Source organism: Bos taurus, chromosome 10 (genome assembly GCF_002263795.3).
Source record: "Bos taurus isolate L1 Dominette 01449 registration number 42190680 breed Hereford chromosome 10, ARS-UCD2.0, whole genome shotgun sequence".
In the NCBI taxonomy this organism is placed as follows: domain Eukaryota; kingdom Metazoa; phylum Chordata; class Mammalia; order Artiodactyla; family Bovidae; genus Bos; species Bos taurus.
This window is the reverse complement of record NC_037337.1, coordinates 21,538,873-21,557,260: the sequence shown is the minus strand read 5'-3', so window position 1 is coordinate 21,557,260 and position 18,388 is coordinate 21,538,873. Positions and strand designations below refer to the sequence as shown.

The 18,388-nt window shown below is 54.5% G+C and overlaps 3 protein-coding genes across 4 annotated transcripts in view; 2 read left to right on the top strand and 1 right to left on the bottom strand.

The window, feature by feature from the left end:
- The first annotated feature begins 5,216 nt into the window (after positions 1-5,216).
- On the top strand, positions 5,217-10,000 carry IL25 (interleukin 25). 2 transcript variants are annotated; one of them, XM_015473071.3, is made up of 3 exons: positions 5,217-6,307; positions 6,499-6,743; positions 8,733-10,000. In XM_015473071.3, the coding sequence occupies exons 1-3, from the start codon at positions 6,299-6,301 to the stop codon at positions 8,986-8,988; spliced, it is 510 nt and encodes a 169-aa protein (XP_015328557.1). In that variant the 5' UTR covers positions 5,217-6,298; the 3' UTR covers positions 8,989-10,000. The 2 variants fall into 2 exon arrangements, with proteins under 2 accessions (XP_015328557.1, XP_024853711.1); XM_024997943.2 differs by lacking the exon at positions 5,217-6,307 and having other exon boundaries at positions 6,337-6,743.
- Positions 10,001-10,553: 553 nt separating this feature from the next.
- CMTM5 (CKLF like MARVEL transmembrane domain containing 5) lies at positions 10,554-13,028 on the top strand. The gene is made up of 5 exons (NM_001075434.1): positions 10,554-10,725; positions 11,680-11,832; positions 12,260-12,352; positions 12,564-12,648; positions 12,747-13,028. Exons 1-5 carry the CDS (start codon positions 10,600-10,602, stop codon positions 12,758-12,760), a joined length of 471 nt encoding a protein of 156 aa, NP_001068902.1. The 5' UTR covers positions 10,554-10,599; the 3' UTR covers positions 12,761-13,028.
- A 2,308-nt stretch (positions 13,029-15,336) lies between these two features.
- Positions 15,337-18,388, bottom strand: part of MYH6 (myosin heavy chain 6) — a 28,190-nt gene continuing 25,138 nt past the window's right edge. Inside the window, exons 34-38 of the mRNA XM_024997942.2 lie at positions 18,241-18,366; positions 17,749-18,024; positions 16,544-16,639; positions 15,764-15,898; positions 15,337-15,412 (exon numbers count right to left, since the gene is read on the bottom strand). Of these exons, the coding sequence (XP_024853710.1) occupies positions 15,389-15,412; positions 15,764-15,898; positions 16,544-16,639; positions 17,749-18,024; positions 18,241-18,366 (657 nt within the window). The 3' untranslated portion in view covers positions 15,337-15,388. The remainder of the gene's footprint in view (positions 15,413-15,763; positions 15,899-16,543; positions 16,640-17,748; positions 18,025-18,240; positions 18,367-18,388) is intronic.

Here is an 18,388-nt window from a genome sequence, read left to right as displayed (position 1 = left end):
GATGCACCTTTTCTAGCTCCAGCCTGGTCCAGCCTCTTTCAGACCCCAGCCCTAGGGGCCTAGCTGCCTGGAATACAGATAGTCAGCTACTGGGGAGTGACGGGTATAATCTCTGCCCAGAGGACTGCCAAGGCAAATTGGGGCTCAAGATGGAGGTGGGTAAGAAACACAGTTCTAAAGATGAATGCTCTGACTGGTGCTCGGGAAATAGAGACTGGAAAAGACTAAGCAGGAAGGAAGTGCTGGGACCTGGCAGAATGGTGGTTTGGGAGGTGGGCAAGAAGGCTCACTGCCTTCGTTGTAGCTGAGGGTCTAGCTAGTGCCTGTAGCTAGGTGAGGGAAAAGGGAAAGTGAAAGTGAAGTTGCTCAGTCGTGTCTGACTCTTTGGGACCCCATGGACTGTAGCCTACCAAGCTCCTCCATCCGTGAGGTTTTCCCAGCAAGAATACTGGAGTGGGTTGCCATTTCCTTCCCCAGGAGATCTTCCCAACCCAGGGATTGAACCCGGGTGTCCCGCATTATAGGCAGATGCTTTACCATCTGAGCCACCAGGGAAGTCCCTGGTGAGGGGAGCAGAGTGCAAACCTGCAGGAAAATGAATCTGTGCTTCTGGAGTGCCCAGGCAGGGAATGGAGTCAGTCAGACTTGGGGAGAGGTGAAGTGAAGTGGAAGGTCGCTCAGTCCTGTCAGATCCTTTTCAAGGCCATGGACTGTGGGCTGACAGGCTCCCCTGTCCATGAAATTCTCCAGGCCAGAATACTGGAGTGGGTAGCCATTCCCTTCTCCAGGGAATCTTCCTGACCCGGGAATCAAACCCAGGTCTCCCACATTGCAGGCAGATTCTTTACTGTCTGAGAGCCATCAGGGAAGCCTAAGAATGCTGGCGTGGGTAGCCTATCCCTTCTCCAGGGAAACTTCCCAACCCGGGGATTGAACTGGGGTCTCCTGCTTTGCAGGACGATTCTTTACCAGCTGAGCTACCAGGAAGCCCTGGGGAGAGGTGGGGGTGGGGGGGGGGTTGTCAGCTGTGTGAAGTTGGTCAAGTTCTGGAACATCTCTGAAGCTCCGTTATTCATCTGGAATAGTGACTTTGGTGAGGTGTGAATACATGTGAAGTGCTTATCACGATGACTTTCCCTCTTCACCTTGGCTCCCCATGACCCCACCCCCACCCCCACCCCCAGCTTGTACCTTCAGGAAAGCTCCAAGCGTTTCTGTGTCAATGGCAGGTGGAGTCTTCTCCTTGTCCTTATGACTCATCTCTGCCCTCTCCTTTGCAAACAGAGGTTTAACGTGATTCTAACTTGTTCAGGGAGGATTCTGGGTCCCAGGTTAGGTTGGAAAAAAACCCAGACTGGATGGGTAGCTAAGACCCTGGGTGGGCGGCTGACTCAGATGGGGGCCCTTGACTTCGGGCCTTGCCTTTGCCATTGTTCATGGAGTAGAAAGGAAGGAACTCCTCCATTGGGTTTTCTGGGTCCCAGTCTTCTCTCCCACTCATGTCCCTTCCCAGCAGAGCCCTCCAGCTGATCTCATCCTCATCCTTGAGATTTTTAATTGTGACACATGGGATCTAGTTCCCTGACCAGGGATTGAAGCCAGGTCCCCCGCACTGGGAGCAAGGAGTCTTAGCTACTGAAATCCCCCTGCCTGCTTCTTCACTTCCTCTCATTCTACACTCGTCCTTAGCTTTTGTTTTCCAACCACATTGTCCTTTCTGTTTCTTAAATGTGCCAAGACCTTCCACCTCTAGGACTCTGTTGTCCTGTTTTCCTCTGCCTGGACCATCTTTCCCCAGAACCTTTCCATCATCATGTCAAATTCCACATCTTCAGAAAGGCCTTCTCTGACTTTTTAAGTTAAAGTTGCCCTCTTCCTCTACCAATCCCCCACCCCCAGTAATTCCCTATCTCTTAACATTGTTTCACTTTCTTCATAGCACTTACTATTATCAAAAATTACCTTGTTTCCTTATTTACCATCCCTCTCCCCCTAAGACATGAGGCAGGAGCCTTATCTGACTTGTCCTCCTCTGCCTTCCTAGCATTTAGAATGGTGTCTGGCATCTAGTAGGTGCTCAATAAATGTTTGGCAAATGGATGAATGAGCAGGGCAGCCATGACTGTAGGATTGAGAAAGGCAAAGGCCCACCTGGGGAGGAACCAGCCCTTGGCTAGGGGAGGGAGTTGCTGAGTTTTTTGTCCTGTTCACTCTGATTCTCTGCACGTCTCCCAGGCAAGAATGGGTTCTCTTTGAAGGCAGACTCCTTTTGAAGGCAGGGGAATCTTTGTAACTAAAGGTGATCCTATAAATTTATTTTTCTGAGCTCCAAAATCACTGCAGATGGTGACTGCAGCCGTGAAATTAAAAGACGCTTGCTCCTTGGAAGGAAAGTTATGACCAACCTAGATAGCATATTCAAAAGCAGAGACATTACTTTGCCAACAAACGTTCGTCTAGTCAAGGCTATGGTTTTTCCAGTGGTCATGTATGGATGTGAGAGTTGGACTGTGAAGAAGGCTGAGCGCCGAAGAATTAATGCTTTTGAACTGTGGTGTTGGAGAAGACTCTTGAGAGTCCCTTGGACTGCAAGGAGATCCAACCAGTCCATTCTGAAGGAGATCAGCCCTGGGATTTCTTTGGAAGGAATGATGCTAAAGCTGAAACTCCAGTACTTTGGCCACCTCATGCGAAGAGTTGACTCATTGGAGAAGACTCTGATGCTGGGAGGGATTGGGGGCAAGAGGAGAAGGGGACGACAGAGGATGAGATGGCTGGATGGCATCACTGACTCGATGGACGTGAGTCTGAGTGAACTCCGGGAGTTGGTGATGGACAGGGAGGCCTGGCGTGCTGCGATTCATGGGGTCGCAAAGAGTCGGACACGACTGAGCAACTGATCTGATAAATAATTAGCAACCAGTGCCATCATGGTGTCCCTATCGGGTTATGGGAGTCTGTTCTGAAGGCCTCCATCTGGGCCAGGCAGTCTCCCGTCAGTTGTGGGGTCACAGGGAGGTTGAGGTGTAGGGGTGCTCCAGGGCTGAGGACAGCATCTATTTACCAGCAGGGGGCAGAAGTATTTCTGCATTTTAACCCCCTGCAGCCCTACCGGCCCCTCAGGTGAGTGCACCTGAGCATCCACGACCCTGCTGAGCCCTGCGGTTCGGTTCCAGCACTGTTTCAGGGGCTGCTAAGCTGGTTGGCACTTTTGTGTTTGTTGCTCAGTCATGTCTGGCTCTTTGTGACCCCATGGACTGTAGCCCACCGGGCTCCTCTGTCCGTGGAATTCTCCAGGAAACCATGCTGGAGTGGGTTGCCATGCCCTTCTCCAGGGGATCTTCCCAACCCAGGGATTGAATCCAGGTTTCCCACATTGCATGTAGATTCTTTACTGTCTGAGCCACCAGGAAGATACTTTTGCGGTCATCCTTGTTGCCCTTTTTCCCTTCAGCCTCCCCACCAAGCATGCCCATCTCTATGAACAAGGAGAAGAGAGGGCCCTCGGTGAAGAGCTGATCAGAGGCAGGGGCAGGACTTCAGGACAGTGGATGAGAACTCAAATGACTTTCTGAGGAAGGGAAGGACAGCCATCGTAGCATCTTTCAGGCTTTCTTGGCCCAGGTGGGATGCCCCTTTTCACATCTTCCCTGTTCTTTCCTGCTAGGGGCTGACCTCGTGTCAGTGGCTTGGGGTAGCATGTTCAGATCTCCCCTGTGGCTGCCAGGTCAGCCCCAGGCAGGGAGGCCCCCCTGATATCAGGTACTGGACGAACTTTGCTTCTGCCTCCACATTCTCCCCACGGCCACCGCCATCTCTCTACACCCCCAGGGATTCCCTGGAAGCTGAAGTGACTCAGGGATTCTTAGTCACCCCAAGAGGAAAACCCTCTGGAAAATGTTTCTCATGGCAGGGAGTCACCCTGAGGAGACCCACAGCTGCTCCTGAGATAAGGGTGGAGGCTGAGCAACTGCAAGGAGGTGGGCGGGGGCGGGGGTGGGGGCGGGGGGGGGGGCAGGGGTGTGTGTCTCAAAGGACAGGTTCTGTGTCAGGCCTGGTCATCACAGGGGAGAATGCCCCTCAGCAGTTTTCTCAGAGGAAGTCATGGTACGGAGGCAGGGGGACAACCCAAAAGCCTCTCCTGGAGGAAACATCCCATGCAATCAGTGTGTGTCGTTTGCAGCATCAGCAAGGGAGCGCTTTCAAGCATCCTGTCCTGGATGGGGGCCAAGATCAGGAGGTCTGGGCCTGTGTCAGCCTCTGAGACTTTGTTCGACTTGGGGGAAACCCGAGGGATCCAGCACTTCTGGAAGGTCCCCGCAAAGCCTTTGTTGGGGCTGGGGGTTGTTTGGGAACACCAGAAGCCACTCTGGGGGCCATGGGGCAGACCTGAGGCTGGGGGAGAGGTAGCCAGAGCTGTGGATCCCAGCCAGCTGGCTGAATGCCTGAGTGGGCAGGAATGCCCTGTGGCCTCGAGCAGGTTTAGGTGAGACCTGTCCAGCCCACACCTGGGTGAGTAGGAAATCCCTTACAGCAGGGGCTTCCCTTCCATCCAGAGGTCACCACAGTGTGGCATTTCCATACCAGGAACTTAGCTTTGGAGTTTTTCAGGGCTGGGAGGGAACCAGTTCGGCTTCCTCCTAACTGTGCAAACTTGATGAGGTTACTCAATTTCTTTGGGTCTCAGTTTCTTCATCTTGACATGGGGACAGTAATTTCCATCTCATGGTTTTATTATAAAGGTAAAACTAGCTGATGCATGTGCAGGGCTTGGCACCCTCCTGGCACATGATCTCAGGAGCTGAGGGGGCGGATGGAAGTGAGAGGGTGTGGGAGCACAGGGCCAGAGAGTGGGCCAGTGGGAGTGGGGCAATGTATTCCTGGCCCCAGTGCTCTTCCTAAGTGGCCCTGCTCTCCTAGCCATCACCTGTTGACCCTAAGCTCTCACCGCCCTTCAACTTCCAGGCCCCTCAGAACTCACCAGATCAGCTTGTCCCACTTCCGAATGCCCTCTGACCTCATCATGCCTCTGTTTTAGGGCTGCTTTGCCCTAAAGCATTCAAAAGATTCCTTATCGCTCTGCCATTTGAGTTATTCCTGGTTCCCTTTGTTTATTTCCTGAGTCGTTGGTTACCAAAGGAGTATTTTCTAAGGGAAAGCACATGCAAATCAGGAAACATCACTCTAGAGACGGTGTCTGTATATGAGTGTGTTGGAGTCCGCAGTGGTGGGGGCGGGGTTGGTGAGGGGGTGAGGGGAGTTGTTGAACAAGGATGCAGAGAAAAAGATTGGAGCAAAATAGGCAGAGAGCCCCCCGGATGGGTGGCCCCTGACTGACCTGTGTCTTTGCGGCCAGGCCCAGCTGGAACCTTGCCAGAGCACACATACCCTCTCCTGGCCGACAGTGGTCCATGGACCTGTGACCGCACGGCCTTACCCCACGGCCTGAGAGCAGCAGCTCCCCCTGCCATGCTCCTCAACTAGTGAGTAGGGGTGGGGCAGGCTGATCTGGGAGCTGGGTACTTCTGTTGGCTCTTAGCTAAGGCTGTCACCTTGCCTCTCTTCTTGGTTCTGCCTTCTCATTTGTACCATGGGAACAGTCACTCAGCACTTCTTCCGTCAGACCCTGCACATCCAGCCAACAAATTGTTGGAGTCGAGGCCTTCCTGGCAGCCTATGGGATTAAGCCTGTATCCTGAGTCCAGAGGAGGTCAGGGGATAGAAGTTGGGCTCGTGGAGGATGAGGAAGGGGTCAGAGAACAAGCAGACAGAGGGAAATGTTTACTAAGGTGGAGGATCCTGAGGACATCTGAGAAGAAAGGGAAGAGAAGAGACAAGACCCTGGGTGGGAGCAGCAGGGATTATAGCAGCAAGGCCTCTTAGAGAGAGTCCGAGTGATGTTCCCTAGTATCGGGTATTAAGTGACCCAACAGAATTCTCATAATGCCTGTTCCCCAAGGCACGGGATAACAGGATACTATTACTTTGACCCCATGCCCAGTAAAGGGCAAAGAACAAAGTTTACTCAATAGGCTTACGATGATGTTAATCACAACTTCCATGAGTCTAGCATTTAAAGCAGCTTTTGGAAAGACTTACAAGTTTTTTTTTTAGGGGTTTGTTTTGTTTTTTAATCTCAAGTCACACCCTCCAAAAGGTAGTGGAAATAAATTTGAATAAACAAAACAGGTTTGCTGAAAATAAAACCAGGACTCCTAAACTGCTCCAGTCAAACAGCTTCCACAAGGGCTTACTGTCCAGCCAGCGTGGCACTGAGGCTTGGCAAGCAGCATCCAGCATGTACCAGGTAAGTGTGCAGGGGCCTGGCCGGGACGGTGCTGAGTGAGGCAGGAGCAGAGATGTGGGTGGGGATGGAGGGAGCTCTCAGTTTTGGGGCTGCGGACCAGATGGGGCATGAATCAGAATCTCAGAGAACAGCTGGGGGAGGGGGCATCCAGACTAGGCAGGAGCAGTTTTCTCACTAGCCTTTTCCTACAGGCAATGGCATTCTTGGCAATGGTCATGGGAACCCACACCCTCTGTTTGGGGTCCCAGAGGTGTTGCACCCACTGGCCCAGCTGCTGCCCCAGCAAAGGACAGAATTCCACTGAGGAGTGGCTGAAGTGGAACAGTGTGCTCATGCCTCCCCCAGAGACCACCAGCCTCGCCCACCACCCAGAACCCTGCAGTTCCAGCAGGGATGGACCCCTCAACAGCCGCTCCATCGCCCCCTGGAGATATGAGTGAGTCTGCCAGCCCCTGCCCCCTCCTAAACGCCTGCTCAAGTGCTGGTCAGGATGTGTGTGAGGGACCAGGGGAGTTCCAGCCAACTCCAGCCTATCTGTCCCCCTTTTACCTCAGGCAGGTTATCAAGTTTGGGTGTTAGACAAGGTCTAGCCCTGACACATTTTTGGTGACCTTGGGCCAATCGCTCAGGGGTTCAAAGCTTAGTTTTTTTTCAATCTGTAAAATGAAATAATATTCTATAGCCTAATGATGCAGATCATATGAAATAGTGAAAAATCTAAACAGTACAGAAAATTTAGGTTTTCTTCCTTTCTCCTTTTCCTCTACTTCTTCTCCCCCTCCTCCTCCCTTTCTATCTTTCCTCCTCCTCTCCCTTCTCCTTTTCCTTCCCCTACAATGGCTTTGTTTTTCTAACAAAAATATCAGGGAATAATGTACAATATAGGAACAAAGCAGCCCAATACCAAATGTTAGTGTTCTGAGCCATGAATGGGTTCTAATTATACCCTCTTTCTGCTCTGGGGGGACAGTTGGGTGGCTGGACCTCCAGGCTGGTTGTCTTTGATCATGAGCTGTCTTATTCTTTCTCCATGTGCTGCCACATATTATAATTCTCTATTTATGTCATGATGTAAACAAATATTAGAAAGTACTGAAATTGGGACAATGAATTAAAATACTAAAAATTAGTATTCTAGGGGTCCCAAACATATTTCTCCTCCTGTTTTGCACTCTCTTGGGGTATCTGTGTTTCCACCCACTGTAAGTCTATTTCTGGCTTAGCCTTGGCTTTGGGGATTAAAGGAGAAGGTCATTGGCTAGGGAGGGGGCCAGCTTTGATTGAGACTAGATCCAGGATGGAGACTCCAGGCCACTACGCTTTGAAGTGGTCTCAGTAGGCTGGCTAGCTTCTAGACTAAATCTAAAGAGGTTGGGAACCCCTTTGGGGAGGCTGGGTGCCAGACGGCTGACCTGGCCGGGGTCTAGACACCTGGGCTGTGAACCCTTGATAACCACTTGGGCTGGTCTTCCCCGACATGCTTTGCAACATGTGTCACACAAGCTGTTCCTCAGAAAAAAAGTGATGATGTCGAGTAAGTGGGGGGAAAAATGCTGCAGTCCCCACCCCCTTAGAGGTTCTCAGCGTGCTCAGCACATTCACAGCGAGAAGTCTGCAGAGAAGACCCCATTAAACTCAATGCTTCCTAGAATCATTTGACCCCAGACCCCTTCCGCTACAGTGCGTTTATCAGGGAATCCACTCTGGGAGATGCTACACTAGCTGAGCCCCAGTTTGCGAAGGCCTGTCTGTTGGGAGGATGGTTTTCCAACCTATTGGCTGTTTCCTACTGAGTTTCTGGAGCACAGACCTTTGGAGCACTGACTTTTCACATCTTCTGGGGGCTATGAAACCTTTTCAGAATAAGTTAATAAGTCTTACCATACACCCAAACATGTGCTTATTATAATGCACAGTTGGAATCTGGAGGACGGGCAGGACATGGCAGACAGTGGCTCCCTCAGGGGAGTGGGGCTGGTGGGAGACAGACTGTCAGCCTTCACTTCGTGCTTTCTTATACTTGGATAGAAGAGCAATTTTTATTTTAAAATTAAAAAAATACATATATACTAACAAGCACACAAGGCAGCCTGATGCTAGAACCCAGCATATGTATCACATGGAACCACAGCTGGTCTGGTAGAGGCCCCAGGGGAGCTCCCCACCTGGCCCCTCCCTCAGGGCTCCAGGACCATTTGGAAAGTCACTCTTCCATCCCCGACCCTCATAGTTCAGGAGAATAAATCCCAGGGGAGAGGGGGTGACTTGTTCACAGCCACCTGGCTTGTGGGTACCAGAGCTGGAACCGAAGCCACAGAACTGACAGCAGCCCTGGTGTTTCCACCCTGGGTCCTCTCTGCCCCTGGCCGGCCCCCCGGGCTCCTGGCCAGCCTCCCTCCAGGGCCTGACTCTTGCCGCCCCACAGGTTGGACAGAGACTTGAACCGGCTCCCGCAGGATCTGTACCACGCACGTTGCCTGTGTCCACACTGTGTCAGCCTGCAGACGGGCTCCCACATGGACCCCCTGGGAAACTCAGAGCTGCTCTACCACAACCAGACCGTCTTCTACCGGCGGCCGTGCCCTGGACAGCAGGGCGACCACCATGGCTACTGCCTGGAACGCAGGCTCTACCGTGTCTCCTTGGCTTGCGTGTGCGTGCGGCCCCGTGTGATGGCCTAGCTGTGCCGACCATGGCTGGTCCCTGGGCAAACACTGGAGCTGGTTGGACAACCACCTGCTGTGGTGAACCAGGACACCTGAAGGCACAGCCCCTCCAAAGGACCACTCGGAGCAGCAGGATCTTGGGACAGGATGGGGGACCATGGGGGGACTGCACTTTGCACTTTTTGGAGTGGGTGAGAAATGCAGGGCAAATCCAAGGCAGTAGTGGCTGGTTATGGTCCCTGGAAACTGGCATCCTGTCCTTTCCTCCTGGGAAAGGTCTTCAAAGCTCTGCTATGTCTGTCTCTTCTTTCCTCCCACCCCCAGCTGCCCTGGTGCAGCACAGGCACTTTCAGATATTTTTCCCTTCGCCAGTGGAGAGCCCTTCAATTCATTAGTTTGTTCACTGACTTCCCTGGTGGCTCAGAAGGTAAAGCGTATGTCTACAATGCAGGAGACCTGGGTTCAATCCCTGGGTTGGGAAGATCCCCTGGAGAAGGAAATGGCAATCCAATCCAGTACTATTGCCTGGAAAATCCCACGGACAGAGGAGCCTGGTAGGCTACAGTCCACGGGGTCCCAAAGAGTTGGGCACGACTGAGCGACTTCACTTTCGACTTTCACTTTCCTTCATTCATCAAACACTTAGTGAGCATCGACTTTGGAGCATCTTTGGAGCATCGACCTTAAACCTCCTGGTGGAGTTGCTAGTCTTTTGACATGAATGCTGCTAAGGAAGAGGCTGTTATTGAGCAGGGAGAGAATTGTTCAAATAAATAATCTGTACTTAAAAGTGGCCTAATTTGTCTTTGGCATCCCTGGTGCCTGAGCATCTTGTGGTCCCCAGCCTGGTCCCATTTCCTCCCCACTGTCAGCTCCCACCTACTGCCCTCCGGAGTTTCCGCTGTGGTCCCCCAATCCCTCCCCTTCCCTGGCTCCCTGGGTCAGGCTGCCCTCCTGGCATACTGGAGAAACAGAGGCCCATTGAGGCACTGCAGCAGGCACACAGCGCCCCCTTGTCCCCCCAACAATCTGCCTTTGTCCTCAGTTTTGGCTGCTACAGCTTGGTCCTGAGGGGTGCTGCCTGGGCCGGGATCCAGCTCCCACCCTCCCTGAAAGGAAAAGAGAGAAAGGATGATGAGGAAGAGGGTTAAGGTTAGGGAAGGGAGGACGAAAACTGCCTCAGGCTTGGGTTCTCCAGGGCTCCTAGCCTGGCACATTTCTCGGCTCACCTCCCAGCTCCTCCCGGTTTCTCCGCAGTCCGCCCCCTCTCCCCTCCTCCCTTCGCCCACCCTCGGCGGGTGGGCGGGGTCAGGCTCCAAGTAGGAGAGCTGACCCCTCCCCTCTTCCCCGCCCCCCTCCTCCACGTGCCTCCTGTGGACCAGTACAGGCACCAGCAGGGCACTTTGGGCAGCTGGGTGAAGGCCTATCTGGGCAAGCAACCCCCCGCCCGCACCCCGCGGCCGCCTTCTCCGGGGCCCCACAGCAGGTCTGCCCGCTTCACTTTGAGGTTTCTCGCAGTGCCATTCCTGCTCCTGTCTGCTTTCCCGTCCTGCCAGGTTCCCATCCTCCTGTTTTCCATCTTGGGCTGGTGGCAGTCGCGGGCTGTACCCGGTGGGCCTCGTGGAGATGTTCAATGCTTGGAGTCGTCGGGACCGGCCCCCCGAGGACGGGACAGCTGCAGGGCTCGACGGCTTCGCGGTGGACAAGACCTTCCTCTCCTCCCTCAAAGGCATCCTGCTGGAAACTGAGCTGGTAACAGCCGCCTCCCCAGCCTAGAGCTTCACCTCCCAGCCCCGGGCCCCTCAGGGCTCACCCCTCAGCAGCCTCCCTCCCCCGGCTCTCAGACACCCCGCTTGCCCCAGCGACCCTCCCCACATCTCCTCCCCTGCCTTCTTGTTGCTCTTCCACCTGGAGGCGGTGACAGCAGCTTTCACTGCCTTTAGGAAGGATTGAAGCTAGACGACACTGAGGGAGCGTGAGGCACAGGGATGGGATGGGACGGGGGTAACACGAGCCGGCCTCTCCCCGGGCTCTTAGATGGCCACTTCTTGGCATGTCCAAGAAGTTCAGTTACCCCAAAGGGCAGCCTTTCTGCAGACCCACTTTGTCGCCTGCTCCCTGTGAACATCTGTCCTCAGGAAAGTACCTTCCCTTATTCGCTTAGCAAGACCTCAGTGTAAACCTGAGTTTTCGGCATATACCTTGTCCTACATTTGAGAGCTGAGGGGACGCACATCCACTCTGGAGCATCTGCCTTCTAATCCTTGCCTCTTGGCATGGAACCAGGGGCTCTCGTCCTTGTTAGAGGAGTTTTAGGCATCCTGGAATTATTATGGGGCATGGGGTACCTCCTGGGGGCACAGGCTGATGTCCCACCACTCAAGGGGCTGGTGTTCCCAGTGCTAAAGGGGGACCCACTCTCTTTTGGATTTCATAGAGTGGTGTTCCCCAGAGCCGTGAAGCTTGGTTAAACTGCTGGGGCTGCTGGGGCCCTGGAGCAGGGGGAGCCTGGGCTGGCAGAGGTGGGAGGCTGGAGTCGGCCCTTGATGGGCAAAGGCCCTGGGCATGGCTCCTGCCACCAGGGTTGGCGAGACCTCTGAAGGCAGGCAGTGTGCTGGCTGGGGGAGCTTCCTGGAAAGAGGGAGGCAAAGGCCTGTCCTGGCCTGTGTCCCCTTCCTGGTAAACTGCCCACCCTCGGCCCTGCAGGCCCTGACCTTCATCATCTTCATCTGCTTCATGGCCTCCATCTCTGCCTACATGGCTGCCGCGCTGCTGGAGTTCTTCATCACACTAGCCTTCCTCTTCCTCTATGCCACCCAGTACTACGAGCGATTCGATCGGATGAACTGGCCCTGTCTGGTGAGGGTCCCCACCCCGTGCTGCCTCCCTCCCCACCACTCTGGGCCCTTCTTTCAACATTGAATTTTCCTCTTCTAGCCTCTCTCCTTTTCCTGGGTAAGCAAGGAATCCAGCCCCCATGTCCTATACTCAAACATGGCTTTGACCCCATCCTTCAGACTGCTCCCCGATGCAGGTCCAGCCCCAGCCCAGCCCCTTGGCTTGTCATCTTGGTCCCTGTCCCTGTGTCCATCTGCGTCCCTCCTCTGGGGAGCTGTGTGAGCTCTCTCTTGCTTTCTGTCTCTCAAGTGCCTTATGTTGTGTCCAAGGGCATCTCCATGTAGGGATTCCCAGTACCTGAGGGTCAAGCCGCTGACTAGCCTGGAAAACCTCAGGCTGATGCTGCCTGCCCTCTGCTTCCCTTTGACCCTGCACCCCCAACCCCCAGGACTTCCTCCGCTGTGTCAGTGCCATCATCATCTTCCTGGTGGTCTCCTTCGCGGCTGTGACCTCCCGGGACGGAGCTGCCATTGCTGCTTTTGTGAGTCCAGCCCTGCAGAATTCTCCGGCTTCCCCCATCCCCCAGGGACCTCCGGCTGATGGTCGCACACTTCCTGTGCCTCTGTCCACCCCAAGCTCAAGTCAGCGCCCAGGGCCTGGCTCACACCTTGCCCCGTATCACCCACCTCCCTCTCCCTGGTGTCCAGTGGCTGGCTGGCCTTTGTTGTGGCATCCTCCTCCTGCTCTCACAGGTGTTTGGCATCATCCTGGTTTCTGTCTTTGCCTATGATGCCTTCAAGATCTACCGGACCGAGATGGTGCCCAGGGCTGCCCAGGGTGAGTGCCTATCCTCTGGGGAGAGGAGATGCCCCCTGCCCCCCAACCCAACTACCCCCCCGCCCCATGCCCTACCCCACCTGGCTCCATCTTCACAGGGGACCAGCAGTGACCCTGGGGATACCTGGCTTCTGAGCCCAGCCAGAAAGTGGGACAGGGGAGCCCAGACTCATCTCCTTTGGATTCACTAGCTCCCTAGCCTACTGTCTACTGCCCCAGCCTACAGTGATGGAGCCAAGTCTGAGAGAGAAGTCACATGGACTTGTCTGTGGGGGCTAGTCTGGCATTTGATGAAGCTCGGCCAGGGAGGGGGTTTTATGGACTAAGGGGAGGGTGCAGGAGGAAGCTGGTCATTCCCAAATTAAAAGATTGAAATCCTACTGGTGATTCTCTTTCTTCCTCAGAAATTAGGCAGATCAGGAATGCTAGGAATATTCATGGGAATGTTGCGTGGAGCAGGTCATGGTCCTTTCTCTGGGACCAGGTCTGAACAATGAATGAGCAAGTGGGGCTTTAGACTGAAGATGCTGAGGATATCCTTCAACACAGAATTTCCATGCCATGACTCTTCGGTGCAAGGCTACCTTGTGGTGAGCCTGGTGGCTGGGCACCCCGGGTCCTGTGTATGAAAAAGCACAAGCCTTCCCCAGGTGAATGAAGGCCCACCTGTCCAGTCCTTCTAGTGGGTTGCTTGCCTGGGGCATGTGTAGAGCTCCCCCTGGTGGTGTGGGGAGGACTTGACCCACAGGTCACCAGGGAGAGGTCAGCATCCAATATAAGAGGGAGATTCCCTTGTTGCTGGAGCTGGACAAGCCTTCAGATATCAGCTGGTTCAATGCCCTCATCTCACATAAGAGAGGACATACCCAGTTAGGGGACGTGACCTCTTTATTTGTGACAGAGTTAGGGCTGGATCCTGGGCTTCCCTGGTGGCCCAGCGGTAAAGAATCTGCCTGCAATGCAGGAGACTCAGGTTCAATCCCTGGGTTGGGAGGATCCCTGGAGAAGGGAATGGCAACCCACTCCAGTATTCTTGCTGAGAGAATCTCATGGACAGAGATGCTTGGTGGGCTACAGTCCATGGGGTCGCAAAGAGTCCGACAGACCGAGTGACTGAGCACGCACACACAGGGCTGGAGCCCAGCACTCCTAACGCCTAAACAGGTGTCCTGGATATTATACTGAGTCCCTTGAAGCTCATTAAAACGGCCCAGCTTCATTTCCAGGTCTCTCCATCAGTAGGGCCACCTTCCCAGGCTGCCAGCACCCCAGCAGGATGTTTCCTGAACATCTTGTGTACAGACCCCGTGCTGGGCCCCAGGGACTCAGAGGTGGCTGGCAGACCCCCCATCCTTGAGCCTCACAGACGGGAAAGGAGACCAGCTAGTGAAGGGTAGTCACAGCTCAGGGGGAGTTTGAAGTCAGCCCTTCCTGGCCCATGAGAGCCCAGTGTGGCCGGGATGACCCTGCACAGCCTTGCAGATCCCCAAATGGCTGAGCTCCTCCAAGCTGACTTGCTCATAGCCCCTCTCCAACACTCGCATGTTCCTGCCCTGAAATGTCTTCCTTCTCGGGTGCTCTGTCCAGATGCAGGCCCTGGTCCCCAAAACCTGCCCGAACCTGAGCTCTGGTAGAGGTACTCTGCTACCCTCGATGCTATCCACCTTGCCTCTCTTGGTCTGGCTTTTCCTGCCCCCTACGTCCTGTTCTGTCCTCACATCCTGGCTCCTCACCATGGCTGGTGGCCTTTCCAGGGTTAGAACCGACTGAATTTTGTGTTTCTTTGGTCTTTGCTCATGGTTCTCAGGACTTTCTGTACAGGCCATTCTCAAGACAGGTGGTGGTGGACATCCTGGACAGGAGGTGGTGAAGGCCTCAGGGGAGGGATCAGAAGGGCTTAGCTGGGGAGTCCAGGAGATGGGGGTGGGGCAGTGAAGGGATGAGAAGGTGGTCAGGAGAGCCTGGCTGTAAAGCACCGCAGGGGGCAGGGGTTTGCTAGCAGAGGGGGCTCAGGACCCACCCTGTCCCTTGAGCAGTTGTGTGACCCAGGCCAGCCTGTCCCTGGTGGGAGCTTGGAAGGAGCAGAGATGTGCTCTGTGGTGTGCGCCTGTGTGTGCTCTGCTCACGTGTGTGAGGGGTCAACGTGAGGCACGTAAAGCCCAGGTTTGGTCCATACTGCACTTCAGTTCAGCTTGGCATCAGCTGGCTCCAGTCTCAGGATGCCCTTTGGGAAGGTAGGGCCCACACACCCGGGCTCCAGCCACCTGTGCCATCCCATCTCCATCCCCAGCCAGCTTTGAGCCTCTCCTAGCATCAGTGGGGAAATCATTTTGGAGGGAACAAGACACTTTTAACCCCCGTGGCTTCAGAGGCGGGGTAGGTGGAGGAGGGCTTCAGTTTCAGCAGTGCAACTCCGCGTCTAGGCGTCTGGGGTCCGATTGCCCTCCTGTGTCTTTGTGCTCTTCATTTGTGAAATTCCTCCCTCTCGTCCCCAGTGGCTGGTTGATGAGCAGTATGGGGACTCAGGTGGGGCAGGCTGCTGCACCCCTCTGGTCCTCAGTTCCTCCTCTGGAGATGTGGGGTGTCTTGGTTCCTCCAGCTCTGACGCAGGGGCCAGGCCACCCACCCCCCAAGGAGTCCAGGACGGCTCCTGGCCAGCCGGCGGGAAGGACAGGGGCTCAGGCAAAGTCTGGTACTCATGTTTATTGGAGGTCAGCTGGAGTGAGGTTCGGAGGCAGGGTCACTCCTCGTCATGCATTTTTTGCTGAGAAAGAATAAAAGGTGTGAGGGAACAGGAAGGAAGGGTGTGGGGAGAAATCTCCAGGGCTTTCAGGGGCCTAAGGGAGATGCCCTTAGGGGGAGAGGCTCAGGCCTTGGGAATCTTGGGGTCCCCTTTAGAGGTCTTTGTGGTATAGGTGGGGTGGGACTGGACTTTCTAAGGAGGTTCCAGCCTGTACGGGGCTTGTCTGAGCAGGAGGGGGATGCCCAGATGTGGGGGGTGCGGGACCCTCAGGATGCATAACCACATACAGGATGCAGTGCCCACTCTGGGGGCCACTGATGTTGGGGCTGTGCTGCCATGGGGGTGAGTAGCAGGGCCTGGGGAGGGACCCACCTTGGCGCCGATGTCGCGGCTCTTGGCCCGCAGCTTGTTGACCTGGGACTCGGCGATGTCCGCCCGCTCCTCCGCCTCGTCCAGCTCGTGCTGCACCTTGCGGAACTTGGACAGGTTGGTGTTGGCCTGTTCCTCCTGTGGGGGTTCAGGGGGATGGGAGGATGAGGTGAGGGGGTGCCCAGGCTCCTAATCCAGGGGCTTGCTGTCATCTATCACCCATGTTCCTGCAACAAAAGTGTCCTGCTTCTGGCTTGGCACTCTCCACAGACTTACCCAGTGCTCAGAATCCAGGCTACCCACTGCCCAAAAGGAATCCCATGCTGCCTGGTCCCCGCCCTCAGAATCCAGCTTGACCGCCCCTGTCCAACTGCTACCCTGACAGACGCTCCCCCACCCCTGGGGGGTCCTGCACATGTATGCTCATCAGCAACTCACGTCCGCACCTCTGTGCTCACCCAATGTCTTCCCCACCGTGCTGTACCTGCTCAGGCCCCTTTCCAGGCCCAGTTCCCCTGCCACCATCCAGCTTTCAGCACTGGCTGGCCCTGCAAGCTACATTGGCAGCTGCACTGCCTTCTCTTGGGCTCACTGGTACATGGATTATAAGTAGCTTGTGGGTAGGTCCTGGGTCGAATAAGCTTTGCTTTTGTTAACTCAGGAGTGCCTGCCACAGCTCTGAGTTTGAGAGTTAAAGTGAACAGCAATCCCTCCGTCCGGGTCCACTGGGGTGGACGCTTGTCGGCTCTGACACATAGGAAGTAGAGAAAACCATGAACTCACCGCCTCCTCAGCCTGGCGCTTATAGGCCTTGACCTTCAGCTGCAGCTTGTCCACCAGGTCCTGCAGCCTCAGCAGGTTCTTCCTGTCTTCCTCCGTCTGGGGGCAGATGGGTGGAGGAGGCCAGTTTGGGGGAAGGAGCAAGAGCAATCATCTTTCCCTCCCTCACGACCCCATTCTCTTCCCATGCCTCAGCTGCCCCTCCCTCCCATGGGCCAGGCCGAAGAGGTTGTGCACAAACTTCATCTCTGATGAGACTTATAGGCCAAAGGTCTCACAACAGGATCTAAAAAGCAAACAGGGCTGTGGCCCTGAGGTAAGAAACAGGAGAGGCTTGGAACCAAACGGGATTTCTTCATTTGATAATGTGGAGACATCAGGGCTGTTCCAGATCTAATCCGGAGCACCACAGATGCTCTCAGCAGTGGGTCTAGAGTGACCAGAGAGGACCCAGGAGGAAAGCAGAAAGAAGGGATTATCATAATCCATATCATTCTAATTATCACAACCCAGTATGTATTGTTCTGGGTCAGGTATTGAGCACCAGGATCAATGGTTCCTATGTCGCTTGATCACTCCTGATCACTGCTTCTGCTAGGATGCTATTTCTATTTACACCCACACAACACACCTGCAGTTCTCCATTTGTACCTCTTTCCCATGCCTCTCATATCCAGCTGTCAAAATGAACCAACACCTCTTTTTTTTTGTCCTTCCTGCCCAGGCATATTGGAAAGTAAGAACAAAAGCCCTGAGCTATGCAGATGGAAGGCTTAGAACATTCTGGAATCTTCTTTCTCTAAGGCCTTCTATCTGTTGTCCCAGGAGTTCCATGGAAGATCTGAGTCTTTTCCCATCCCTGATTTTATCACTAAATGCCACACAACGCCCCTGCCTCTGAGGCTGGTGGAAAGATGCCTTGGACGGTTCTGAAGCCTTCATGGTAGCACTTCAGGTTATTAAACATCTGGGAAAATTCTGGTTCAGGAGCTTTCAAGAAGTAGAAGCAGATTCTCCCTTTGCTAAAAAAAAATTCATAGACTCAAGCCAACTTGTCTTCAGAGAATGTGAAAGAAAACTAATCCCAAGACAGCTTTTCAAGAGGCAGGTGGCAGGAGGGCTCTGCGTGGGGCCCATGTGGGTCAGGAGGTGGGGCAAGGGATACGTTTTCACGTCTACTTCTAAGGGCGTGGCCACAGCGCCCGCACCTGGTACGTGAGCTCCTTGATGCGCCGCTCGCTCTTCCTCATGCCCTTGACCGACTCCACGTTGCGCTTCTGCTCGGCCTCCAGCTCGTTCTCCAGCTCCCGCACCCGGGCCTCCAGCTTCTGCAGCTGCTTCTTGCCGCCCTTGAGGGCGATCTGCTCCGCCTCGTCCAGCCGGTGCTGCAGGTCCTTGATGGTCTGCTCCATGTTCTTCTTCATGCGCTCCAGGTGCGCACTGGTGTCCTGCTCCTTCTTCAGCTCCTCCGCCATCATGGCGGCCTGCAAACGGGAGAGAGTGTAAAAGAACAGGGCCTGGGGCGGGGGGAGCCTCTTCTTTCCCATAAGAGTCACCTCTTTCTCATTCTGACATTTGGTCCTGGAGGCCCTCAAGCCCACAGAATGGCAGAGTCACTGTTGTTACAGCACAGTGCCCTGGCCTGGACCCAGAGCCCCTGTTTGAGTCTTTCAGGGAGGCAGGAAGGTGCAGTGACTCACATCCGTGATGGCCTTCTTGGCTTTCTCCTCGGCATTCCTGCACTCCTGAACTGCCTCTTCCACTTCTGATTGGAGATGAGTCAGATCTGACTCCATCTTCTTCTTCTGGTTGATGAGGCTGGTGTTCTAGATAAGGGTAAAGAAAACT